The following is a 27653-nucleotide window of genomic DNA, read 5'->3' as shown; positions in this document are numbered from 1 at the left end:
GCACGTAAGTGACTCCACTTCTGAAAGATTCTATTCTAAAATTAAGGGCATAGATTGAATCAAGGGCTCCACTGACATCTGAGTGGAATTCTGTTGAGATTTATGTGCCTACACTGCCCTTCAAAATGTGGTAGAATACCTTGAACTGTTGCAAAATATTGAATAAGCAACAATGAAGGAATAGTAGCAAATGCACAAGTCTGAATCATGTATGTCTTGGAGATAATGAGATTTCCAATATATTTGTGATCACAGAACTGAGAGGTGCTGCAGCACAACCTGTAAATAATTTATATCCAGTCAGGAAAACTGCTTTGTTTCGAATGTTAAATTCTACTTAGTTCCACTCAGATGAATAATAAGCATTACATTACTTAAGATGTGTAAATGGCACATAAGCTTTTAATATTCATGTGTTAACTAATGTCAAGGTGCCTAGATTCTGCCTTTTTCTTATGACCAAAGTGTTGACAAAGCAGTTCTCCAGACAACAATAACCTCCAAGCTGTTGATGGAGTAACTCAGAAATAAAAGTTCCATTTGGGGATGGGATAAAGGCAGTTGGTCTCCTTGTTAGAGAAGCTCATTACCTGACATTCTTTGACAAAAAGTCAATGCTGAATCATCATTTTATCATTTTCTCAAAGAAGGGTGAATTTCTGCAGGAGATTTCTTACACCCAGCATAACTCTGGTTCAATGACCAAGGAAACTACAGAATAATGGTGAAAAGCGCTCTTTCTCCTGGGATTTCAATGGCTTTTCTCCAAAAAATACTGTGGAAGTGGGAGAATGCAAAATCATTTTTGTAAGTTTAAGAATTTTGAGAATTGAGTTATTACTTTCTTTGTGATATGACTTAAACCATAACACTCAATTTTTTTCACCTGGTCACAGCAAATTTTGTTTGGTTCCTCATCCAAGATACCATGAGCATGTTCTTCAGCTGATATCAGAGAGCCACAGATTATTTCTCCTGTGCTAATGATGAAGTTAACATCCAGCAAAACACTTGGATAGGATCGATAACAGGCTTCACACTCTGGGAGACCTAAAAACATAACAATATTTTTTTTGAAATCAAATACTTTTTCATCAAAGGAATTGGCACAGACCTCAGTCTGATAATCATATCCTTCAGATCTCAACCAGTTTAGTCTATAGTGGAATGATCAAATCACTCATTGAGATACCCTCTATATTCTGCACCCTTCCTCTATGTGGTGTTCACCAGGAGGAATCTGTAAGACGCTGGAAATCCAAAAAAAAGGAATCCTGGAAGCACTCAAAATGATGTTTCCACTGCACTGGAGAAACCAAATTCCTATCGGGTAACTAGCTTGCAGGACACCTCCATTCTGTCCACATTGTCGGACCTGAGCTTCCAGTATTCATCATGTAAATTTGACATTCCACTCCCACTTTTATTGCCCTGTCTTTGGCCTCTTACATTGCTCCAGTGATGCCTGATGTAAGTATGAGGTACAGTACCTAATCTATTATCTGGGTACATAATAGTCTGGGTAGGTTAGGACAGGTAGGTTAGTCTGGGTTGGGCAGGCACAGTAGTGTAATGGTTAGCATAACACTTTACAGCGCCAGCAACCCAGGTTCAATTCCGGCCGCTGTCTGTCAGGAGTTTGTGCATTCTCCCCGTGTCTGTTTGGGTTTCCTCCAGATGTTCCGGTTTCCTCCCACATTCCAAAGACGTACAGGTTAGGAAGTTGTGGGCATGCTATGTTGGTGCCGGAAGCGTGGTGACACTTGCAGGCTACCCCCAGAACACTACGCAAAAGATTCATTTCACTGTGTGTTTCTATGTACATGTCACTAATAAAGATATCTTATCTTATCTTAATAATGAATTTAACAATTTCAGGTAACCCCCTTTTATTCACTCCCTCTCCAAAGATACAGCTGTAGCTTTCTATTTCTATAGGTTTCATTTGTCTTTCTGTCCCCAGTCTGTTTTTAACTAGCTGTTACCTTACCAACTTTGGTCTGCATCCTATTGCAGATATTCCCTCTGTTTCTTTGCACCCTCCCACTCTCTGGAACTTAAAATACACAGCTTCTCAATTTTCCAGTCCTGATTAAGGGTCCAGACCCAAAACATTGATTCCATTTCTGTCTCTACTTATGCTACTCGTTTTACCAATCTGCAAGTCAGTGTTGCCTGACTAATCTGGGAGCAAGGTTTTCTAACTTGGAAAGAAACTGACAAATTTTTATAAAGAAACTACGAGCTGTTGTACCCAGGGTAGAAATGTCAAACACCAGAGGACATGCTTTTAAGGTTAGAGGGGGGATGTTTAAAGGTGACATGAGGGGCAAGTTTTTTTATGCAGAGGTGCCTGGAATGGGTTACCAGGGGTAGTAGTGGAAGCAGGCAGTTTGGTGGAGTATAAGAGGCTTTTAGATAGACCCATGAATATTAAAAGGAATGGAGGGGTATGGATAATAAACAGGAGGAGGGCATTAGGTGTAAATCAGCATCAAGATCGGCACAGCATCATGGGCTGAATGGCCTGTCCAGTGCTGCACTGTTCTATGTTAACAAAAAGGGCTTGAAAAGAAAAAACAACATAAGATACAGGAGCAGAATTAGACCATTTGGCCCATTGAGTCTGCTCTGCCATTCAATCATGGCTGATTTTTTTTCAACCACATTCTTGCACCTTCTCCACTTAACCCTTAACCCCCTTACCAATCAGGAACCTATCAACCTCTGCTTTAAAGACACCCAATGGCTTGGCCTGTACAGCCCTCTGTAGCAATGAATTCCACAGATTCACCACCCTCTGGCTGAAGAAATTCTTCCTTACCTCAGTTTTAAATGGACATCCCTTTATTCTGAGTTTGTGTGTTTGTCTCCTTTTCATTTCTGACATAAGGTCTCAAATCTGAAACGGTAACTCTATTTCTCTTCCCACAGATGTGACCTGACCCACTGAGTATTTCCAGCATTTTCTATTTTTGCTCCTATAAATCTAACTTGACTCAAATCTTTAACAAGTTCCTCATTTTGTGTTATTCAAATATTGTGAAGTAAAATTGATGTCACCTTGAATTTCAATATTTAGAACATAGAACAACACAATACAGGCCCTTCGGCCCACAATGTTGTGCCAATCTGTATAAACCTTATCCCCATTCAATCTATCCCCCTCTCTACTTCACATCCCATAACCCTCTAATTTTCTTTCATCCATGTGCCTATCTAATAGTCTCTTAAATGACCCTATCGTATTGGCCCCTACCACCACCCCCAGCAGTGCATTCCAGGTACCTACCACTCTCTGTGTAAAAATTTATTTTTAATTTTCACAAATTATTGCCTCACTCTTCTGCAGAGTGTGATCAAAAAACAAAGTGACACTAAAAAAAAACTGCTAATTTTCAAAAGAGATGCAATTCCCCAGAGCATTTGTGGTCCACGTAATTCGCAACTGTTAATAGTTTAAAAATACATGGACAATCACATAGAACTTGGTAGCCCTTTTTCTGGAGCTTTCTTGTACAAGCTAAATTAGAGTTATTTAATATCCCAGGTCACCAAAATCAGTATTGGGGTTCTTTACAGTGCAACTACTGAGTGATCTCACCGTTGTGTGAAATTGTAACTCAGGGGTCTTAACCTTCAGCCTCAGCCCTGAGTATCTGTGTTTAGTGATGCACCTTCTCCACGCCTATGTTCTAAAGTACTGAACTGCTGCTTGCAACAGTTAGATCAAGTAACAGAGCATCTTGAGGAAGCTAACGGCGCATCTTGAGGAAGCTAACGGCGCATCTTGAGGAAGCTAACAGCCTCTTGTTACAGAAGTGTCTGCACATTTTTTTAACACCTTAAATAAAAGAAAGCAAATGAAAGCTGATGTGACAAGACAGCAGAAGGAGAGAGTTGGCTGGCAAAAGCTGCCAAAATTTGTTCACAGGGTGAGTTAGAAGCGAGAGCAGAAAATAAGGTATTGGGAGAGGATATACTTCACGACAATTCACTTAATTGCTTAATTGCCACTCACCACTAAATTCCCTCCCTGCCCATGTTGTGGAGAGGCAGGAAACCTTGATCTCCATTAGTGGATGTCCGCTGGATCAGAGTGTGTGTGACTTTCTCATTGTACATATTGAGAAAGAATAATTAGCAAACTGTGTGTAAGGTGAGATGTGGGGAAAATATGAGTTAAAATAGTGGTGAGTGTGCAAATATGAAAAAAGGTGAACTGATGTTGATACAACAAATATTTCTGTGAACTTTAATCCTGTCTTTCACCCAGTGAGGGCCACAACAACAAATAACATCACTGCTCATTTCATGCGGGCTATCACAAGATGTTACTGATATCTTTTTTGACGATTTATCTGCTTATAACAAAAATGGCCATTGTAGGGCACGAAATCTAGTCAGCAGACATTAATACTTTATTCCTCACATAAAAGAATACCAAATCTGCAACTAATACAACTGGTTGTAGAACTTTGACCAATAGATAATACTGCATCCTGATATTCAGTTTTCTGAAACTGTTTTCTACTAATCACATGCTTACCTTTTAAGTAATCATGAAGACGATATTTACATTGCTCAAAAGGTCCTACAAGTCCAGCAAGATGAAAGATAAACAATCTTAGAAATGTGAAAAATCCAACCTATTGAAAGAACAAAGCGAACATAGTTTGTAAATATTAAACACCATTTAATACACTTCTAACGTAAGAAAAATCTTTCAGCTACAAAGATTTAAATTTGTAAAATAAATACAAAATTGACTATAACTCCAGTTTGCGAAAGTTTCACTGAAAGTGAAAGCTGAAAACTACAGATGCTGGAAATCTGAAATAAAGTCAGAAAATGCTGGAAGTGCTGTCCGACCTGCCAAGCATACTGTAGGTGGAAAGAGAAACAAAGTTAATGTTTTGATCACCTGAAATGAAACACTTTGACCTGAAACATTAATGTTCTCTTTTCACAGATGCTGCCTGGTCCATTGAGTGTTTCCAGCACTTCCTGTTTTTATTTTATTGAGACCCTATTATGTCAGATCTGCCAGCTGGAAAGACATAATGGATTATTTTTAGCTCTTAGGAATTTAATTATAAAATATCATTTCAATACCACTCATGGACTTGAATTAAGTCTGAATATTAGTGAAAAATTGACACATAATTTTCTTCTGTTGTTGAAAGCACAAGAAAGCACAGACAACAACTACTAACAGTCACTGTGAAGATGCCTGTGGAATCTCAAGGGGGAATATCTGCTTGAAGGAATGAAATAGATTAAAAAAACAAATTTTAAATTAAGTTAACTAAGATCCATTTCATTCATAAACAAAGCAGGTAAACAACCTCCTACTATATTAGAATATCTACTGCCTTCTAATTCTCTGGAACTAGGTTCATCACCCATCTCTCCCACCAAGGAACAATTGCTAAAGGACGCCAGAGACAATTTTGTTTGTCCTGTGTTACGAGCCAGGTTGCTATTTGGTGAATGTCCCTTTAAGGCACCTGGACAGCAGAGTAGTAGTGTGTGTGGTGTTATCAAGACAGCAAGACTATGACAACATGCTGGCTGTTTTGCTCAGTGAGTCGAGGAGGGAGGGAGGGGGAGAGGGAGAGGGGGAGGGGGAGAGTAGAGAGAGGGGGAGAGTAGAGAGAGAGAGACAGACAGACACTGACTGCTGGTCTCCGTATCAATGGATGAAGAACAATAGCTGTGTCTGTCACTACAATCCATGTATGGATTTTTGAAGCAAACAAGTCCACTTTGTCATTAACCTGTTTTGGGAAACAGGTATTTCTGTTGGCGGCCACGTATCGAATGCCTTCGGGGTGGCAGATACTTTGGAACAAAGCAGTGGAGATCATCGGAGATTGAGGTATCGTATGGGTTCCATCATAGAACATGTGGATTTCGTAATTTCTCTCTACATTCTCTCTACATTTTCTCTTCAGTCGGTGGTTTTGCAAAAGCCTTTGCTCACGTTTCACCTTATGACTTGCTGAACTGAACTTTGAGAACTATTCCTAGACTTGGAGTTTGGGAATTTGCCACACACGCACTTTGAGTTTATTAGATTTGGGGTTGATATTTAACATCTAACATTTTTGCTTTTTATCACAAGTAGTTATTAATAAAATAGTTTCTAACACTTATATATGACTCGGTGTGTTTCTATTGTTGCTGGTACGTAACACCTGTACTTAGCTCAGGCCAAAATTATTTGTGTACACTTTCTCTTTTTGAATAACTGCTGGGAGTACTGGTCTAAGTATTAATGATTAAACTTCAGATTAGTTCTAGTCTGGACTTGATGGTTTTTGAGTCTGAGTATTTTCCCCATTTTCTTGTAGTGGAGTACACATCGCCATGGCACTTTTTCTCTTTCCTACCTTCTATAAGAAGGTGCCATTCTCCTCTGATTTTTTTCTTCCTGAAGGAACAAAGTCAATTTGTCTGTTTTAAATACTTACATCCAGAAATTCATTCCCAGCTAGTTATTCAAAACATGATCTATAGTAGTGCTGGCACATTGTAATATGCCTCCTATATTCATTCCGTTGGAATTAACCTCAGATGTTGACTACAATGGTGCTCTTTAGCATGTTTTTTGTGACTGACAAGGATTGATCTTTTAAATCAAGTCTTGTCTGTGCATGATATCTTGCTGTGCCTTGCCAATCTCAAGTCAGTACTGCTCCAGGAAAGGATTTTGACAAATTTTCTTTAGTTGAGGTTACATCAAAATGGATACACAAGAGACTGCAGATGCTGCAATCTGGAGCAAAAAATAAATTTCTGGAGGAAATCAGTAGGTCAGGCAGTACCTGTAGAAGCAAAGGAACACTCAACACTTCAGGTTGAGACGCTGCCTCTGGACCCATGAGATGCCGAGTCCTGACCCCTTGAATATACATCAAAGTTCTCACCACAATTTTTTGTGTTTCAATTTACATAACCTTTCACTATTTATTGCTGAATAACTATATGCATTTCTACGTCATGCCCTTTCCTCTTTTACCACATAGAAACTTACAGCTAGATCTGTGCGTGTATTAATCTCTAATCAAACAGATACTAAATGGTGTAGAAACTAAATGGCAAAGGAGTAACAGAATAGGATGAAAGGTAGTAAACGAAAGGTGGTGAATAACAAAAAATTTTGTTTGGTTATACAGAGAAAAAGATGAATAATTATGTGAAATTACCAAAAGGGAAATAAAAAAAACAACACTGAAAATGTGAGTTTCCATAGCTGGGACAACAAATCTGAAATGACTGAACTCAGTGCTGAGAGTGCAGAACGTGGTAACGTGATGAGTTGGAAGATGAACTGTTGTCCCTTGAGATGGCATTAGATTTTATTGTCTGCAGCCTCTTATTCTATTCCAAAAAGATCAGAACAGGAGTGGAATGGGAGAATTAAAGTATCAGATATCTAGAAACTCGGGATAACTTTTGTGGACTGACCAGAGATGCTCTGCAAAGTGGTAGTCCAATTTCTATTTGGTTTCCCCAATGTAATGCAAACCACATCATGATTACTGCATGCAGTTTACAAAATTGGAAGTATTACAGGTAAATCACTAGTTCAAAATTCAAAAAAACTGCTGATGCTGAAAATCTGAAACAAGAAACAGAAAATGCCAGAAACTGTCATCAGGTCAGGTAGCACCTGTGGAAATAAAAACAGTATTAATGTTTCACATCCTGATGAAGGGTCTCAGACCCAAAACATTAACTTTATTTGTCCACAGATGCTGCCTGATCTCCTGAGTATTTCCAGCATTTTCTGTTTTTAAATCACTGCTCTACCTGGAAAAAAACAGTGGGGGCCCTGAATGGTAGGAAAAAAGGATTTGAATTTATAACTTTGTCTGCTCCATTCAGACATCAATAAAAGTATTTGAACTTAGGAATTTGTGAGTCAGTTTCTCCTGGAGAAATTAGCAAAACGTTCATGCTCTCATCTCTAAGATGGAACTTCAATCTATTTTGTGACAACAAAGTGTCTTACCCTCTTGCTCTGCTTGTATGTTTAAAGACTGAGTGATGCCTTAACTTAACAAAGTACCTTTATTATCTTGACTTCACAAGTGTAGAGATATGATTGCTTCACCGCATCAGTACAAATCCAATACAAGACTGACTCTGCTAGGAAGAACAAAACTGGAATCTGGTCTGGATGCAATGGTGCATGGTCCAAAGAAACCAAGAGAATGTCCAAAGCTTCTTGAGAAATGAAGAAAAAATTATATTAGCACCAAATCAGTTAGTGCTAAATTAATATAAGCGAATTTAACTTTGTTAATTATTTTTTCATTAACCACATTAACTTTAGCAGAATTGTTTTTCCTTTAAATATTAGATTGGACCAACATCAAAGGTCCTAAATTCAAACTAGATCTTGGGGTCCAACTGGGAACTAAAAATATTGTCCAGATTTTTTCCTGATTGGAATCCTGTGAATGAAATTTACAGCAGCCTGTTCCCCAAATCAAAGAGAAGTATCAGGAAAGCTTTATGCTGTCTGATTTTAGGCACCTATTTAGACCATTAATCAAGCTTAGTCTTGGATTGGAGAGACCTTAGCTGTCAACTTACTATTCCTTCAGGTGGGTGGATTACATCAGAGACCCTTATAAGGCCACCACCATCAATGCATTCATGATTATATCTGACACAGCTATGCACTGCACTCCATCCTGAGGTTATCAAGATTCTACACAAGTGCTTATCCGTAGCAAATTATGTTATATATATTTTGAAAAAAAAAAGAAATATTGTCCTTAATAAGCGGCACAAGTTAAAAAAAATCACTTTGATCCAACATCTTCTTGAACATTTTAATGTAGGAACTATGATTTTATTTTCTGTATTGTTGTATGTTTGAAACCATCCTGTCACTCTTTCCCCAGAGTTACTATTACCATCTTTAGGTTATGGTTAGATTTATATTTAAGGATTAAACTATCTTTAATGGCAACACTGTTTCCAAGCTATAGATAGATTTACATCATCTCCAAAACCTGTTACACTTAGATAACAAACTTTTCATAGATTGATGCAGATGAAAGAATTTTGAAAGATGCAAGTGACTTCTGTTTAGCACCACATCACAGAGAACTGACTTATTATAGCTCATTTGGTCCTCCATTCCAAACACTCACAGGCATGTTCCCCTCTGTACCTTAAAATATACATCTGTTTGGACTATACGCTGGGTACCTTTTGCAACCTCCTGCACTCCCCACTACTGTGCCAGGAACCTGGTTGTCAAAAACTCGACGAAAATCACTGTCCTCCATCACTGCTAGGTGCTGCCGTGCAGGGAACCACACACGTTGCTGGTATTCTTGCAGCACTGAATCATTCATGGCTCCGTGTGGAGAGGCTGCCCTTGACAGCTGATGTTGGCTGAGCTGGGCCGTGTGGTGTGGCCATTCAGTGTCGTGATCTGGGGCTCGAAGCTGCACCCCTGTCCAGCATGGCGAGTGGTGGGCATTACTGGTGACTGCAGCACTGGCAGGATGTTAGAACCCTAGGCGGAGCAGAGTTGTGCAGACAAACAGAGCAGAGACACGAGAGATTCTGCAGATGCTGGAATCTGGAGTAACACGCGCAAAATGCTGGAGGAGCTCAGCAGGTCGGGCAGCATCTATGGAGGGACGAAGGGTCTCAACCCAGAACATTGACTGTTTATTTCCCTCCATAGATGCTGCCTGACCCACTGAGTTCCCCTAGCATTTTGTGAGAGAGGGAGAGACAGCAGCTTTTATAACATCCAAGAGGAGATCGTTAGGTCCAGGGGGTCTGTCCACATCAGGAGCAACCACTACCAGTCGCCAGCATTGTCCCACACTCATCGTGGCAGCTGAGGTGCAGTCCCGAGCCCCACATCTCAGTACAGTGGATGGACAGCTTACCTCAGCCAATCGTCACAGCCCTCACAGGCACAATCCCCACTGTGCAGTAAGCAATTCATTGCTGCGGGAGTACCAGAGGCAGGGATTTGCGCCAGGTTCTTGGCATAAGAGCAATGGAGAGAGCAGATGTTTGTGGCAGGTTGCAGGAGAATGTGCTATTAGTAACGCATCACAATGCACAATGCTACAACAACCCCTAATAACTTCCTTAGTGCACATTTCATTAGTGCTCTCTCGTTCTTGGAAATGCACCCTGAGCACTCCGTAAGGTAAAAGTTTACATTTCCTAGCATTGCAAATAATCAAATTTTAAGTTTACTCAGCAGAAAGGCCTTCGTGCATTGCACCTGCAATATTCTACAGTCTGCCTTACAGATAAATTAAGAGTAATTACTACTATCCTTCTTTGAAGTTCACATAAAACTTACCTTCTTGAATTTCCCCTTTACATTGAACCAGCAAAGCTAGCTCTGTCCAAGCTACTGGTAGATTTACATGATCTCCTGAACCCAGTGTAGTCAGACCAGCTTTGCGCTAGAGAGTGAAGAAAATCAATTAACAAAATTGTTTGTAACATTCAATATTTACTACTATTGTAACCTTGTTACTAAAAGTGGTGCATTACAGTGAGTAAAGCAGGCAAAGCCTACGACAATGATATTAGTTACCAGGACTCCTTATCTATTGAGTATTTTCAGATAATTTTTATTTTGTTGCTGTATTTCTGTGATAACAAGACTTCAGATGGACATTATGTGTTTTATCCTGCTTGTAGTTAACTAATTTAAGTATTCAAATGGCAAGTCTTAATTAGGGTTACTGCACTGACAAAACTGATAATTGTTCCAAGATCAATCATGGGCTCAGTAGCATATTAGTATTATAAATTGGGACATTTAAGAGACTCTTAGATAGCCACATGAATGATAGTGAAATGGAGGGCTATGTGTAAGGGAAGGGTTAGATAGATATTAGAGCCGAATAAAATGTCGGCACAACATTGTGGGCCGAAGGGCCTGTACTGTATGTAGTGTTCTATGTTCTAAGTTGTCTTAAATTCACCCTGCTTTCCAGACTATGGTTAAGTGCTAATACTATCACTATAATAACAAGAGAAATCAATAGCAGCAAAAAAAAGGCAGAACAGTCCAATAAACACAGTAAAAAAAAAGTTTCCAGATCAGATTGAGGGTTTTGATATCAACACACTGAGGGACAGGAAGTATACAAAAATAAAGAAATTTATGCAGGATAGTGTGAAGGAAAGGAAGTTCTAGATGAGTTTTGTTTATGAATCATCAAATAAGGGCAGTCAGCAAGGAGGCAACCTGGCTAGAACTACTGATTCCAGCCATTTGTCACTGGACAAGGTTCTCAGAATAATTTGGATAGAATTATAAATGTCAGACTTTCAGTGATCAAACAAAATAGTTATGCATTTTATAACTGAATCCTCAAAGTGAGCGACCAAGCTTTCATAGAGGGATGTTTAATTTTGTATCTCAACTCAATGTTATATGGTGCAAATAATCAAAAAGTTATAAGATACCATAACAAAGAAGTATTTTGCAATTCATAATTCCGTAAATCATTTACACCTGTTAGAACTCAAATGACCAAATTTTTTGCCAAAAAAAATTCATTTCTGTATATTAACTAATTAACTAACCCATGCTTACACTTTTCTCCTATTCCTTTAGGAAAGCACTACAGTGCAAGTCATCCATCCGGATGATTTTATGATTTTCCTTCTATGCAGAATCTCCTATTTTTAATTTCAGATACTTCTTAATTTGTTTTGCATGTGTTTTAATTAATTTCAGTCTCTTGCTGTCACAACTGGACATTCCCGTTAGTTAACCCTGCACTGGTGCCCACTGATTAGCTTTGCAGCCCCCTTGCTGAGTGAAAACCATAGCTCAGTTTATAGCCTTCTCACCCAAGTCAGAAGGTTGTGGATTCAAATCCCACTGTGAAAACGAGGACAAAGGTCCTCAAAGTTATATGGTGTAGCATTACCTTTCTAAGCACTATACATTTGAAAGATTAATGCCTGGGAGCCTGGAAATGCAGTTAATCTGCATGAAACTTGAAGTTAATCTCCAATGAATCATTTTGGAAAATTCAATCCAGCAGTTCCATGTGTAAAGTACTCCTGCACATGTCACATGACATAGAACAAATGCCCTGCAACAAAGTCACATTTTTAAACTTAAATAGGATCACTGACCATTCACAGGAAATTATGTTTTCACAAGCCATATCGTGAAACCTCTAGCCATAAAGGAGGAGGATGAGAAGAAACCCCACATCAAAAAGCCATTATTGAATGCCTTTATGTCGTACATGAAGGAGATGAGAGGCAAGGTGGTGGCTGAGTGTACACCAAAAGAAAGTGCTGCCATTAACCAGGTACTGGGACACAAGGTAAGGTACAGACACAGCGGGTTGGGACTCACCATCCATGGAGGCTGGCCAGATTCAGCAATACTGCTGGTTGTCTCCTAGCCCCTGGCCAATCACAACATGTTCCCAGTCCTAAAATGTTTCACAGATGATTTTCCTCTTCCCATTATGAGTTGGAAATGATGCAGCTGGGACTAGAAGTTCAGACTGTGTGGGTGGTGAAGAAAGATCACACCCAGTTGCTGCTCCAGGCTGTGCAGTTGTTTATGTTTGCTATTAATTTGTATTTTCATTTCCTATGTTCTGTCACATCTCGGCTTCATGTGTCTGGTGAACATGTGTGTGAGGTCTCAGTACTGCGCTGGGTTAAAACACAGAGGAACCACTCTGCTAATTATTCCCAATGGCTGGACTGATCAGAAGCCTTTGTAGGTCTCTCACCCCACCTTGCCTGAAAACGTGGACTTCATCCTGATTTGAAGAATGATGGTAACTAAAACAACATAAGGATCCAGTGGTTAAAGAACCTGACAGTGACTTGGATGGTAGTACTCCTGCCTCCAAGTCAGAAGTTGTGAGTTGAAGCCCCACTCTGAAATCTTGGGCACAACAGTCTGAGCCAATGTGCTTTGCCACATTACACCAGTGAGTAGTCTTCAAAATGTGTAATTGGTAATTAGTTTATTATTGTCACATGTACCAAGATACAGTGAAAAGATTTTGTTTTCATGCCACCCAGACAGACCAGTCCATACAGAAGTACGTCAAGGTGGTACAAAAGAAAAACAAAACAGAATGCAGAATATGGTGTTACAGTTACAGAGAAAGTGCAGTGCAAGTGGTCAAGTAAAGTGATAGGACCATGACAAGGTAGATTGGGAGATCAAGAGTTCATCTTTATTATATAAGAGGTCCTTTCAAGAGCAGGATAGAAACTGTCCTTGAGCCTTGAACATGTTTTTGTATCTTCTCCCTAATGGGAGAGAAGAGAAGAGAGAATAACCAGGGTGGGAGGGGTCCTTGATTATGTTGGGTGGACATCCTGAAGTTGTGAAGGGTGCAATAGAAATGCCTTTTGTTCTGTTTGGCTCCTCAGATTACAGCCGATGGAACCATTCTCAGGAATCTCTTCATATTCTCATCTTGCCAATACAACAGTTCCCTGGCTTTCTGAACAGCTGCAGTTCCTAAAACGACTTCCCAAATTCCTGATTCCCCAAATGCAGTACCTGGCGAGCATGTTCAGTGGAAGGTTTTTACATCCCCCATCACCCTCCATGACTGAACAATTCACTCAGCACCAAAGCTCTTCTCCTCTGTTCCTCAGTGGGCAGCACAGTGGCACAGCTGGTAAAGCTGCTGCCTAACTGTACAAGAGACCCGGGTCCAATCCCCACCTCTGGTGCTGTCTGTGTGGAGTTTGCACATTCTTCCTGTGACCATGTGGGTTTCCTCCAGGTGCTGCAGCTTCCTCGCACATCCCAAAGATACGTGGGTTGGTAGGTTATTTGGCCGCTGTAAATCACTCCTGGTGTGTAGGTGAGTGGTAGAATCTGGGGGAGTTGATGGGAATGTGGGAAGAATAAAAATGGAATTATTGGGTGGATGATGGTCAGCAGGTTCAGTGGGCTGAAGGGCCTGTTTCTGTGCTATATCTCTCAATGACTATCTAATACACTCCATTCACTGCAGCTGCATAAAGGTCCACAATCCATTTCAACTGATTTCCACAGTCTATTATAGAACACTTGAGGCTCCCTGTCAACTCAGGAGGCTCCTGTTATGTAGATCATCAGGTTATGAGTGACGCTACACATTATTTCTTTATCATCCATGCCCCCAGGTAAACCCGCTGGGTGTACCAAGTGGGTTGGAGCTGTAGGAGAGGCATCAGGGACAGGGCAAACATGCCTGTGACCTTGGAGGGCAAAGAAGAAGAAGGGATTACGTCTGCAGACCCTAGCCTCCAAGAATTTTCAGGGAAAGTCTCCAGCTCTACAAAGACCCATGTATCTGGAGGCTAAGGTTTGCTAAGGCAGTGGTGGCAGAGATCTGTGACCAATAGCCAAGCACCTGTGCATGGAATGCTCTGTCTGTGGAGTTTAAGATCACAGTCATCCTGAGCTTACTGGAGTCCAGATCATTCCAGGTGACAGTGGTTGATCTATGCCACACTCCACAGTCTGTGCATCAAAGCATTAGGGATATTACTGATACTCTTTACTCAAGGAAAAGGGCTTAATTAGACCAAAGAGCTTGTTGCTGAGTGAACATGTGAATTTGCAAGCATTGTGGACTTCCCAAAGGTACTGTGAGTGTAGTATTTCAGACTCCTCTTCAGAATTCCTCATGAATCACAACTTTGAATACTTCCTAAATATACATTTCAAGATAGATTATAAATAACTGAGAGAGTTTGCATTGTTAGGTAATCCATGTGGTCTGCCACATTTTTGCTGCTAATCTATCTGGAGGTTGGATCCAGGGAGATAAAGGCCATTCCCTCCCACCTCATCCCCAACCCACCTCACCTCCTTTCTCGGCTTCTGATTCTTGCCTGTTCCCCAGTAAGTGCAACAGAATATGGCTGCAATGATTCCCAAGGAACCAACAGCAGAATGGTGAAGAATGTTATTGGGAGATGGGCAGAGAATAGTGTCTCAGACAATGGGCCTAGGTCTGGGGTAACAAACAATCTGCTGGAGGAACTTAATGGGTTGGGCAGCATCTGTGTGGGGGGGGGGGAAGGGTTTTGGGTCAAAACCCTGCATCAGGACTAAGAGTGGAGAGAGAAGATAGCCAGTATAAAGAGGAGGGGGGGAGTGGTGAGACAGGGGCCAGAAGTCTGGGGTAGCTGGCTGCAATGAGGGCTCTTCCCAAGAAGTAGTATTGAGGGAGAGGTGCTGACCTCCTGAGAGATCAGCACTTCCACAGCCCACAATTCCAGTGGAATTCTCCCAGGATACAGCAGACATCATATAATGAGCCAGATAATAAAAGTGCTTGCAAAACTTCCAAGCCCATATCACTATATATAGTGAAGTTCCGCAAGCCAGCATTCTGGTCCCTGATAGCAACGGATTGCTCTCTGAGAAATGGAGATCATGCTCTCTCCCTTTCAAAGCTTCTCTCAAACACTTCAATAGGTCATTCCTTATTCATTCCCCACAATGGGCAGACTCCTTTTGACAGATAGAGGGATGGTGTCAATTGGTACAGGAATGTACTGACAGGCATGATGAGTTTTCAGGACCTCTGCAAATGACTATTTAAGGCACTCAAAACTTGTTTGTGCATTTTTACATGCATGGTGATCAAATTCTCATGTCTAGGCTGCACCACATGAATATGCATAGATTAACAGGTTTCGCACTCCTATTCAGCAACTATACAATCTCTAGGCAGTCACCTGAGATGAGAGATAAACTCAGACCCCATTTGTTCTTTCAGGCACTTGTAAATAAAAAAATCTAACCAGCACTTGTATGTTCCAAAGTAACCATGTGAATGCTGGTGCACAGGCAATCTAGAGGTATAATTTCATATTCTTCTGAATAATTACTAGACTCCAAATGTCTCATTGGTAAGAAACAGGAGCAATGAAGAGATCAACTGAACAGCAAAGAAAATCTTGGTGTAAACACTATTATTACTTATCCTCTTTAATCATTTTAAATTGTTCTGGCATGACCTTTGAATGCTGATTGTTCTGCACATTCTCCATGTTGCTGTTATGCAAAGTAAAGCTGTGCAGAATGCAGCAGAATATAGCAAGCCTCCAGTCTTGCCCAGACAATGAAAGTACTTGCCTGAACAAATCAGAGGGGTGCTCAGTGATGGCTCTTGTAGGTCCATGGGTCAGGCTGTATTTCAGTTCCATAGGCAAATGTAGAGTTCTTAGAAGTATTATGATCAAAATATAAAGAGGATAGCCTTGCTTAAAAGTGGTAAACTGGTGAAGTGTAAAGAACTGCATTTTTATAGTGCCATATATGATCTCAGGAAATTAAAACAGAAAATGCTGGCAAGTCTCAGCATGTCAGGCAGCGTCTGTAGAGAGAGAAACAGAATTAAATAACCTCTTTGGTCTTCACAACAGACTATGGACCTGGAATCTTACATCTGTTTCTCTGTACATATGCTGCCTGATCTGCTGAGTCTTTCTAGTATTTTCTGTTTTTATTTTGGATTTTCAACACACGCAGTTTTGTTTTTATTTTCATTTGTGGTTTTTTGCTTCTGAAATACATTTGAAATGTATTTTCTAGTTTGAGAAATTGGAGAAACTAAGTAACTAAAAATAGTGGGCTACCTCTCCCATACAGCTATGATAATAGTGCTTTTTACAACTAACATGCCAAAAAAAGTCATTAAAGTCTTTCATCCAACAATTGAATGGGTTTTCTTCACACTTTTAATCACGAGGCTAATACCTTATTTCTGGTGAGCATTTTTTTAGCCATATCAATCATTTGTTCCTTTTCTTTTTGCTTTTTTGCACACTTAAACTCCTGGACAAATTGTTCTGTGACTTCAAAGAGGGGTCTGAAATAAACGAACAATAGTATATTGTAAAACAGTAATAATAAAGGCAATTGTTAAATGTGTATTAAAAACAGTTAATGCTGGTAATGCTCAGCAGGACATTTCCGAAGAGCGTAGTCATGGAACTGAAGCATTAGCTCTGGTTCTGTCTCCACAGATACCCACTGACCAGCTAAGCCCCAACAGTTTCTGCTTTTTTATTTCAGACTTCCACAATCTGCAATTTTTTGCTAATACTGTTATCTTTCCCTTAATGTGCCTGAATTTGAGAAAAAGGAACTAATTAGTCCCCAATCCTCATCCACAATTCACTAACATAATGGCTGATTCAATCCTGGTCTCAACACCATTTTCCCACTCTCTCTCCATACCCCTTGACACTCTTGTATTTCGAATGACTGTCAATATTTGCCTTGAATTCTATTTGTGCCATTAACCCAATCTTGTTGCAAATACTGTTGCATTCAGATAAAGAACTTTTAATTTTACCTTATTATTTTTCCTTACTCTGATTATTTGTTGATGCACTCTTGCCTGTTTGCTCTGTCCCTACTCAATACCCACGGTTATCATTACCCATATCATTATCCTGCAAGATAACCCTTCACCTGAAACCCTAGCTTCTATTTTTAGGTTATCTTTTCTCTCTTCTATCCGAGGTTCCCATCCCACTAACAAGCCAGATTAAACTCTCCCAAATAGGGCAATACCAGTTCCACCTCTGGAAATTCACAACTGTGTCAACACAAACAGAAATCTAATAAGTACTGTTGCAAGAGGGAAACCCACCAAGTACATAAAATGTCAGTGTATATTCACTACACCACAATGACCATAAATTGGAGAGACAATGAAGAAATGGTCATCATTGTAGTCTGTTTAAGGAGCACAATCAAAAAAGTGCATCACAAAATGCAAACCAATAATAAATAAATAATTCTCATTTATTTTGTACTGAATATACATTTGGCAATCATATTTCACATGACAGTACAAGCACTAAAGTGCAACTTAACTTTTTTGAGACATCCTTTGAATAGCAAGACTTCAAGGTTTCTTGAGCCATTTCTGCAAGTCTAGCTTCAAGCAGTAAGTGATCATTTTGGGAAATTATCCCAAATCTGTGCACAATGGGTATCTTCAATATCGGCATCTTTACAGATGTAAACATCTAATCTATGTTCACATAAATGCAAAACAAAAAATTAGTAAAGTTGTGCAAATACAGCAGGGAATACTACAAACAGAGTTATAAGGCAAGGATTCATTTCAAGGTGTTGAAATTCTGTTGTAACTCACAACAAAAAGCAGGCAACCAGTACCACATAAATCACAGGAGGCAACAATAGAATAATACAGCAATGAAGGATGCTGATTGTTGGGAGAGGCATAAAAGATCACTTGGAAAGTGTTATCCAATAAGATATAATAGATTATAAATTGGTGTTCACCCTTTTTGGGTGTGCTAAACATGTTCTGCACATAGTGCTGGTAAGCAGTCAGGTAATCGGGGAGAGGGGTGGGGCAGGGGCGTCAAAAAAGAAAACACAAAATTGACAAAATATGTTAAAACATTGTTAAGTTTTCACCGTAATTCATACATAAAAATTTTAATTGCCGAGTTCCTGGTAACAGCTGCCTGTGGAAATTACAACTGCTGCATCATTGCTGCTATTTAGCATTGGAAAGCTGTCAGAGCCTTGAAGAACTCCTTTCCATGGCAGACACAAAGGTGAGGGAAAACATGAGGGGAGGAGGGAACATGTTTTCAATCTATCTGACACATCTTCTATCCCACAATTACCTGCAGAGATTTCGTAGCCTTATCACAGCATCACCTGTGCAGTCAATTATGTACAAGGGCTGTAGCGATTAATGGGGTATCTAGCACTGTTGTTAAGAATATGCTAATGAGTAAAAACCAAGACTGAGAGATACAAATAACAATACGTCCTTAAGTTACCTTTTTTTCTTGATCTGCTAGAGAGTTTGCTGCACTTTTTTTGGCAAGCTTCATACGCAGGTCATAGCTTGTGCCTACCCCATAGAGTGCTGATTCATTATGGCACTCTTGCATCTCCAGTTCAAGCACTCACAGGTACATAGATAGGAGGAGTAGACAAACTGTCCTTCAAGCCTTCTAGGCTATTTATCAAAATCATAGCTGATCTTGGACATCAGCACCATTTTCCAGCACTATCACCACAATATCCAGCAATCAATCAATCTTTGTTATCAATCAATTAGATAAATGAACCTCCTCTACTCTCCAGGGGTAGAGAATTCCTTCTGGAGCAAATAATTTTTTTCCTCATCCCAGTCCTATTTGGCTACTCTTATTCTCAAAGAGCATCCTCTGGGTTTTCATGAAGTTTACTCTCCTAAACGCAAGAGAACACAAGTCCCAGTCTTCTCAGTCCCTCATCGTATGACAACGCTGCCATTTCTGGAACCATGCTTGTGAAACTTCGCTGCATTCCCTCTATGGCAAGTGAATCCTTTCTAAGGTAGGAGACTAAAATAGTAGACAACACTCCAGATGTGGTCTCACCAAAGCCCTAAGCAATTGCAGTAAGACATCCTTACTCCTGTAAAGTCATTATAAAGACTTTTGCCCTCCTATTCATCTGCTGCACCTGTATGTTAGTCTTTAGTGACTTTTGTACAAACACACCAAGGTCACTTTGAACATCAACCCTATCCAATCTCTCACCATTTAACAAATACTTTATTTTTCTGTTGTGTTTATCAACTTGAATGACTTTACATTTTCCATGCTGTATTCCATCTACCATGTTCTTGCCCATTCGCTCAGCTTATCTATATCCTCCCAAAATCTATTCACATTCTCCTCCGTACTCACAATCCCACATAGTTCAGTGTCATCAACAAACTTGGAAATGTGACATTTGGTTTCCTCAGCCAAATCATAGTTGTAGATTGTGAATAACTGGAGCCCAAACACTGATCCCTGCAGTACCCCACTATTCACAGCCTGCCAGCCTAAGAAGGATCTATTTATTCCCACTCTTTGCTTTCATGCAATAACCAATTCTCTATGTCAGTATATTCACAATCTAAATTGATGGTTTGGATAAGGAGACCAAATATACATTTCCAAGTTTCTCAATGATACTCAACAAGGCAGGATTGCCAAATGTATGCCTCCAATTCCATGCCCTTGCACCTTTTTTGACCAACCTCCTCGTGAGAATGTATCAAAAGCCTTCTGAGAATCTAAACACACCTCATTCTCTGGTGCATCCTTATCTATTCCACTACATACTTTCTCAAAGAACTCTGGTGGATTAGTCAAACATGATTCCCTTTTCATAAAATCATGGTGACCCTGCCGCATCCTATTATTCTTTTCAAGGTGTCCTGAGGTTCTCTCTCTCAATGCAGGTTCCATCATTTTCCCTACCACTGTCATTTGGCTAACAAATCAGAAGTTCTATATTTTCTCTCTCCCTCTTTTCTTCAATAGTGGGTCCCATATGCTACCTTCCAATCCACAGAAACAATTGCAGAATCTATGGAGCCTTGGAAGATGACAATCAGAGCATCCACTATCTCTAAAGCCACATCCTTCAAATCTCTGGGATGTAGATCATCAAGTCCTTGCAATTTATCAGTTTTCAAATTCGCCAAATTCTCTAATACTATTTTTTTTAAAACTGATAATTAGTTCCTACTCTTCCTCATTCTCGCTAGATCTGCAATTCCCTAATATATCTAGAGGTCAAGACAGACACAAAGTAATTGCAATTTCCTTATTTCCCATTATTAATGTTAAATTCCTCCATCCCTGTTGGTACCCCAGAGTACTTTAAAAAGAAACAGCCGCTCAAGCTGTGCCCTGCTGTGCCAGGGGTTTGGTGCAAATCCCTGCTCTCCACTGGTGCTCTCACAATAATGAATTGCTCACAGCTTAGTTTTGAGACACTGCCTGTGAGGGCTAGCAATGGGTGGACCGTGCAGCTGCTCAGCATTAACATGTTGGGCTCAGGGCTGCACTGTTGCTGGCACACTGAATGTGGGCCATTGATGCTTCATTGTTGACAGGCTATCTGGATCCTGTGGCCTCTTTCATCACCTCATGTAATGGAAGCTGCCATCTCCCACACTTTGTTTGGATACCCAGCTCTCCCTGGCCCAGAGGTTTCTCTTTGGTAGCAACCTCAACAGTGGTCACTGAGATTTTGATTTGTTAAATAGGTAAAAATTTGTAAACATGGAGCATATTGTAGGAAAACATGAAGTGGGTTACTTTGGAAGGAAGAAATGATTAAACAGGTTATTATTTAGATATAGAAACACTGCAGAAAGCTGCAGCACAAAGGGATCTGGTGGCCCTCATACAAGAAATACAAATAACTAGCATACAAGTCCAGCAGGTCCATTCAGCTGATGGAATGCTGGGTTTTATTTCCGAAGGGTTGGAGTACAAAAGTAGGGAAGTCTTAATATAACTATACAAGGCATTAGTGAGGCTGTTTCCAGAGTACTGTTAACAGTTTTGGTCTCCTTATGCAGGGGAAGATACTGTATATCATTGGAGGTAGTTCAATGAAGGTTCACTGACATAATACCAAGTATGGAGAGATTGTCTTGTGAGGAAATGGTGGAACAGGTTAGGTCTGTCCTCATGAGTTTAGAAGAATGAGAGGCAATCTGATTGAAACACAAGATGAGAAAGAGAGGGGGTGAGGAGAGAGATAAATAACGAAGATAATTATGTATTTCAGTTGTCGGGGTATAACTTGTACACTGGAGTGACATCTTTTCAATTTACAGATAAACAATTTAATTAGGGTTAGAGAAGCATCTCTGACTTATAGCAGAGATATAGGGAGGTTTAGTAAACCTCCCTAAATAAAAGCTAGTGGACTGCTTTTACTTATATTTTACAGGATGAGGGCATAACTGGCAAGACCAGTATTTATGGTTCATTCCCAACTCCCCTCAGTGGTGAGCCAACTTCTTGAATCTCTGGAAGGCATTCTAATTAAGGTACCCCCACAGTTCCAGGATTCCTAGTGATGATGATAGAACAGCAAAATATATTCAAGTCCAGATTGTATGTGGCTTGGAGACAAACAGATGATGGTGTTCCCTTATGCCTGCTGCCCTTGTCCATCTTAGAGTTTTGGGCAAATGCTGTTTAAGTATCTGTGATGAGTAACTGCAATGCATTTTGCAGATAATACATTCTGCAGGCATGTTGCACTGGTGATGAAGATGGTGGACATTGAAGAGTGTTCTTATGGGTTTCAAAAGGTACATTCATTCAGGCAAGTGAAAAGTATTCCATAACAATCCAAATGTGTAACATATAGATGGTAGAAAGATTTTGGGAAGTGAGGATACTTGGGCTTTTGATCAGCTCTTGTAATTTAAAATATATCAATTAAGTTTCTAATCAGTGGTGACTCCCAGGCTGTTGATGGGGAGAGAAAATCAGCAATGGTAATGCCCCTGAATAATTAAGCACAGACGCTCAGACACTGTTGTAGGAGATGGTCATTGCCTACCACTTGTGCAGCATGAATATTTGTCATTTAACAGCCCACATGGGAATGTTGACTAGACTTTCTTCTTGCAGGCATGGAGTGCTTTGTTTTCTGAGGAGCCGCAAAAAGAAAGGAGTATTGCACAGGCATCGGCAAACATACCCACTTCTGATTTTACAATGTAAAGAAGATCGCTAGGACAAGGACACTGCCACAGGAACATTTGCAGAGCTCTAGGACTGAGACATTTAGCCTTCAACAGCTAGATCATCTTCCTTTTCAGAAGGTAACGCTCCGACCAGTGGAATGTTTTCTTCTTGATTCCTGTTGACTTCAGTTTTACAGGGCTCTGCAATTCCACTCTTGATGTCAAGGGCAGTCCCTCTCACTATTATTCTGTGGAATTTAACTGTTTTGTTCATGTTCAGATCAAGATCGTAAGGAGGTCAGAAACAGAGTGATCCTGGTGAAACACAAATTGAGGGTTGGTGACCAGGTGAGCAAGTTATACCACAGCTGATAATACCTCCTATCACTTTGTTGATAAACTGAGAATAAGCCAATGGTACAGTATTTGGTCAGATTGGATTTGTCCTGCTTTTGTGGACAGGACATTTTCCGATAGGTCTGAGTGTCGTAACTGTACTGGAACAGATTGACAAGAGGCACAATTCTTGAGTGTAAGTCTTCAACACCGCAGCCAGGATGTTGTCCAGTCCAATAGCCTTTACTATATCCAGAGTTCTCTGCTTTTCCTTAATTACCATGTGGAATGGAGAATTACCTGGTTCCTATGATTGCAGGGACCTCATGGGGAAGCCAAGACACATCATCCATTCAGCATTTCTGGCCAGAGGTGGTTGAAATATTTCAGCTTTGTATTTGGCATTCATATGCTGGACTCTGGCATTTCTTCTTCCCATGCTGTTTGTCCATCATTCACAATTGGATGTGGCACAACTGCTGAATTTCAGTCAGATTTGTTACTTAAGGGATTGCTTAGTTTTGTCTACTGAATGCTATTTTTTGTTGTTTAGGAAGGATGTAGTCCTGAATACCAGGTTGGCATCTCATTTTAGTTACATTTGATGCTGCTGTTGGTTTGCCCTTCTGCACTCCTCACTTTGCATTTGTCCTATGGCTTGATAGTAATAGTAGAGTGAGGGATATTCTGGACCAATTGTGTCAGATACAATTCTGCTGCTCATGGATGCTGTGTTTTGAGTTGCCAAATCTATTCCGAATCTATCCCATTTAACACTATGGTATTGCCACACAACACAGAAGAGCATATCCTTAAATGTGAAGGTCAAGATTTTGTCTCCACAAAGACTTTGTGATGGTCACTACTATCAATGCTGTAGATTAGCAAAAACAATATCAAGTAGATTTATCCCTCTTGTCTGTTCACTCCCACCTGATAAAGACTCAGTCTGGCAGCTATGTCTTTCATAACTTAATCAGCTTGTGAACATTGATATCAACCATCCACAATACACTCTGTGTCCCCGCTGTTCTCAGGACTTTCTCCAAGAGCAGTTCAACATGAAGTACTGATCCATCAGGTGATGGAGGTCCTGTAATGGTAATCAGGTTTTTTGTTTGTCAGAATTAACCTGATGCTGCAAGACTTAATGAGGTCCACAGTTAATGCTGAGGTCATCCAGGGCCATTCTTTCTCCAGTGTTTACCACAGTGCCATCATCTCTGGTTGGTCTGTCCTTCTGATACCAGGGATTGCAATGATTAGTCTGAGCCAATGCCCAGATATTCAGGAAGAGGACTTCCCTACATTTCAACTATAAACAATGAGCTACCTTCATTTTCTTGGAATAAGTTTACAGCCTGACCCAAGCCTGAAAGGACCCAATTTTGCATGTCAGGTTCAATTTGGGTATCAAAACAATAAACCCTCAGGTATGGGTTGGATTGGCTATATAAATAAACATTCTAAGGGTCATTGCTCTCTAGAACCTGACTCCCCAATCTGAGCTGAAAGTCATCCCACAACATGTGTTTGGTTTGGGTTGGTTATCAAAAAAAAGTTTAAGTCCTCAAGCTCAGGCTGGGTTCAGATCTGCCATTGTCAGATCAACTTGAGATGGGTTTTAACTTTATTCACTTTTTTTTTTCCACTGCACACCTGTCTCCGATTGTGCTTGTCCAATCTCCACATCCTATTGGTATCTCTCAAAGTATCATGTTAACTAAGTCATTTCACATACTGATCAAGTCTGATATTCTTTCTGCCAATAAAACCTTTTCACTTTTGTCTGTCCTCATAAGGACTTGTACCTTCTCATCCAAAGCCATTACACTTTAATCTGTTGATCAATAGATCAATCATCTTTCTTTAGCCCTCCATTGAAACTGGCCTCCTCCTTTGCAAAAGTCACACAACAAAACACAATTGCCACCATCCTACATTTTTTTCTGTTCCGTTTCAAATCTCATTGCTTGCCCACGTTTATTTTAAGTTCTTACATATGTTATTTGCCTATATTCTCCCATTTACCTACATAACTTTAACTTCACTCAATGTGTTGTTCTCTTTGTGTTATTCTCCCTTTTATCCTCTTTGAACTCTTGTTTTAGATTTCTGCCATTTGTTTTAGACTAACACAAAAATAAGCGGCATTAGAAAAAGAGTAGGTGAAGCATAAAATTATGAAGAGGTTTTAATAGATTAAGCAAATGAGCAAACAACAGCAAATGAATTTCAAAGTAGACATATGTGAGGCCTTCCACTTTAAACCTTAAATGAGTACTTTCTAAATGATGAAAGACTGACAGTGGAGGTCCAAAGTGAGTCCAGGATGCACACACCTAAATCACAAAAATACATAAATCATAAAACATAGACAAGTACAGAAAAAAATCAAAATCAGCTGTGGAAATTGGGCATTTACACCTCAGGGACTGTGGAATAAATGGATAGAAGTTATGTAATGACTATACAGAGCCCTAATTAGGCCACATCCAAAATACTGTATGCTGTTCTGGGTACCATGCCTTTGGAAGGATTATATTGTCCTTGATGAGAGTCCAGCATAGATTTACCAGTGTGATATCCACACTCCCAAGGATTAAATTGTTTGGAGAAATTATGCAATCTAGGACTGTACTTCCTAGAAATATAGAAAATCAAGGAATGATTGAATCAGAGTTAAGGAGACATCAAGAATAGATAAGGTTGGGAAAAGGACTAGGAGGCATTGACTAAAAATTAGAAGCAAGCCTTTCAGGAATGAAACATTTCTATAAACAGAGTAGTGGAATTTGGGAACTATCTTCCACAAAGGGCAACTGATGCCAAATGAATTTTTAAATTCATATTTGAGATTGATAAGATTTTTGTTCATAGGAACAAATGGGGAAAATGGCAAGTACAGGGAGTTAGGTCCCAGATCAGTCATTATGTAACTGAACAGTTAAACAGACTTGAGGAGCTAAATAGTCATGCACTGTTCATATATATAGTTTGCTTTTGTCCGAATTAAATTAGTTAAATCTCTGGAGGGAAATATCGCTTGAAGTTTCACCTCCCTAATTTAGTTTTATCTGGCTGTGCCTAAATTCTGTTTGCTCAGGTGTACAATTGTAGGTGTTCTCCCAGAGTGATATGTTCCATTGCACCTTGTTTTATGATAAACAATTTTTACGGCTCTAACTGCACTCTCTGTTTTTTAATCCACTTTTGTCCACATCAATTCTGAGTTTTTGTGCCTCGACACTTATTGATTCTTTTGAAAGCAGGACGAGCAATTATTGCAGCTATTAGTCTCTATATTGTCCCAGTCACTGCTTCCTCCGGCCACTCGGTCCTTCAATTGTCTGCAACCTTCCCTAACATTAGATCAAATTCGCCCTCCCGGCTTGTTGCGCTAAAAACATTGCAATCAAGGATACACTGTTAGCGTTTCCAATCCGCCATGGTTCCCCTGCTCGCTGCCACTTTAACGTTAGCGATAGGATTAAATATCATACTCGGCTACCCTCAGCTCCCGGGTTGGAAGGAAACGACCATCAACTCCATCTCGGAAATGTTCATTTAAAAACAGGAGAGCTGCAATGAGGAAGGAAACAAAAGTTTGGGGAAAGTTTTTTAAATGGAATGTTTAATTGCTACTCGCAAAGCAATTCCTATAGTTCAGGGCTATTGCCATAGGCGCAGAATAATGTGTTGTAAAGAACAGGAGAGGGTAGCTGCAGGGATAAAGAAAATGATCTAATACCGACCAGTATACATCGGCGAAATCTCCGATTCGCACCCGCTCCGGACTGAGCCGCGGTTCCGAAGCGTTCCTGTGTTGTCCCGGCGGTTTCCATGGAGACCCTCTGGAGGGCGCCACGGCCGCCCAGAGGCTCAGACGATCTGCAAAACAAAGTTCACTTTCAATATCTTGATGGATTTAAAACAGCCTTTAGCCCTCCCAACTATCCCCCCCCCCCAATACACACAACTACCCCTTCCCCCACCCCACATACACACAACCACCCCTTCCCCCACCCCACATACACACAACCACCCCTTCCCCCCAACATACACACAACCACCCCTCCCCCCCCACACACACACAACCACCCCTCCCCCACACACAAAATATATGAAACGCAAATAAGTGGATTGCTGACAATTCTGCTAATGCATGATCCCATTTTTATTTATTCGTTCACAGTTAGGCCAGCATTTATTGCCCGTCCCTTTAAACATCGCAGAATTGAGCAGCTTGTTCCGTTATTTAATAGAGCTGAACAGCTGTGGGCTGGATTTGGCAACAATCCTATGATTGAAGGGAATGTGCCGATTTTAAAAGTAAAAATGATTGTCCTATACAAGATCAATAGAGGACCCCTATTTTCCATTTCACAGGATAGTTCAGCCTGTCAGGTCTGCATTGGCTCTCTGCAAGACCAAACTGGTTAATCCCACTGAGACCCTTTCCTACCATCATCTGCTGGAGAACTCCATTGAACACTTTCCTCCATTCTGTAAAACAGCATTTCTTTCCAACTCCTTTCCCTGTTACCTAGCCGATTTTCTAGCTGTGCTCCCACAACCCCTCTTATATTTTGTGTTTTAAACCTGATGACAAATTATGTGGCACTTCATCATACTCATTAACAGTGGGGGTCAATGGGAAACACAATCAACTGTGTTTCCTTCATTGATCCTTTTCATTACTAAGTTTAAGAAAACTGTATCAGGTTAGTTAGAAACAACTAGTTTTTAACACATCCATGTTCATTTCTCTCATCA

At 40.2% G+C, this 27653-nt stretch overlaps 2 protein-coding genes across 2 annotated transcripts in view; one reads left to right on the top strand and one right to left on the bottom strand.

Moving 5' to 3' along the window:
- LOC127572845 (calponin homology domain-containing protein DDB_G0272472-like) overlaps positions 1 to 22607 on the top strand; it is a 168228-nt gene extending 145621 nt beyond the window's left edge. Inside the window, exon 2 of the mRNA XM_052020518.1 lies at positions 22486 to 22607. The gene's annotated coding sequence lies outside the window, so the exon portion shown is untranslated. The remainder of the gene's footprint in view (positions 1 to 22485) is intronic.
- Positions 1 to 26775, bottom strand: part of tmem232 (transmembrane protein 232) — a 61489-nt gene extending 34714 nt beyond the window's left edge. Inside the window, exons 1-9 of the mRNA XM_052020655.1 lie at positions 26633 to 26775; positions 26303 to 26459; positions 18685 to 18764; positions 17897 to 18056; positions 16769 to 16880; positions 10358 to 10463; positions 8078 to 8235; positions 4550 to 4649; positions 887 to 1050 (exon numbers count right to left, since the gene is read on the bottom strand). Coding sequence (XP_051876615.1) covers positions 887 to 1050; positions 4550 to 4649; positions 8078 to 8235; positions 10358 to 10463; positions 16769 to 16880; positions 17897 to 18051 — 795 coding nt within the window. The 5' untranslated portion in view covers positions 18052 to 18056; positions 18685 to 18764; positions 26303 to 26459; positions 26633 to 26775. The remainder of the gene's footprint in view (positions 1 to 886; positions 1051 to 4549; positions 4650 to 8077; positions 8236 to 10357; positions 10464 to 16768; positions 16881 to 17896; positions 18057 to 18684; positions 18765 to 26302; positions 26460 to 26632) is intronic.
- Positions 26776 to 27653: the final 878 nt, after the last annotated feature.

The sequence above is a fragment of the Pristis pectinata genome, chromosome 7 (genome assembly GCF_009764475.1).
Source record: "Pristis pectinata isolate sPriPec2 chromosome 7, sPriPec2.1.pri, whole genome shotgun sequence".
Lineage (NCBI taxonomy): Eukaryota > Metazoa > Chordata > Chondrichthyes > Rhinopristiformes > Pristidae > Pristis > Pristis pectinata.
This window is presented reverse-complemented; position numbering and strand designations above follow the sequence as displayed.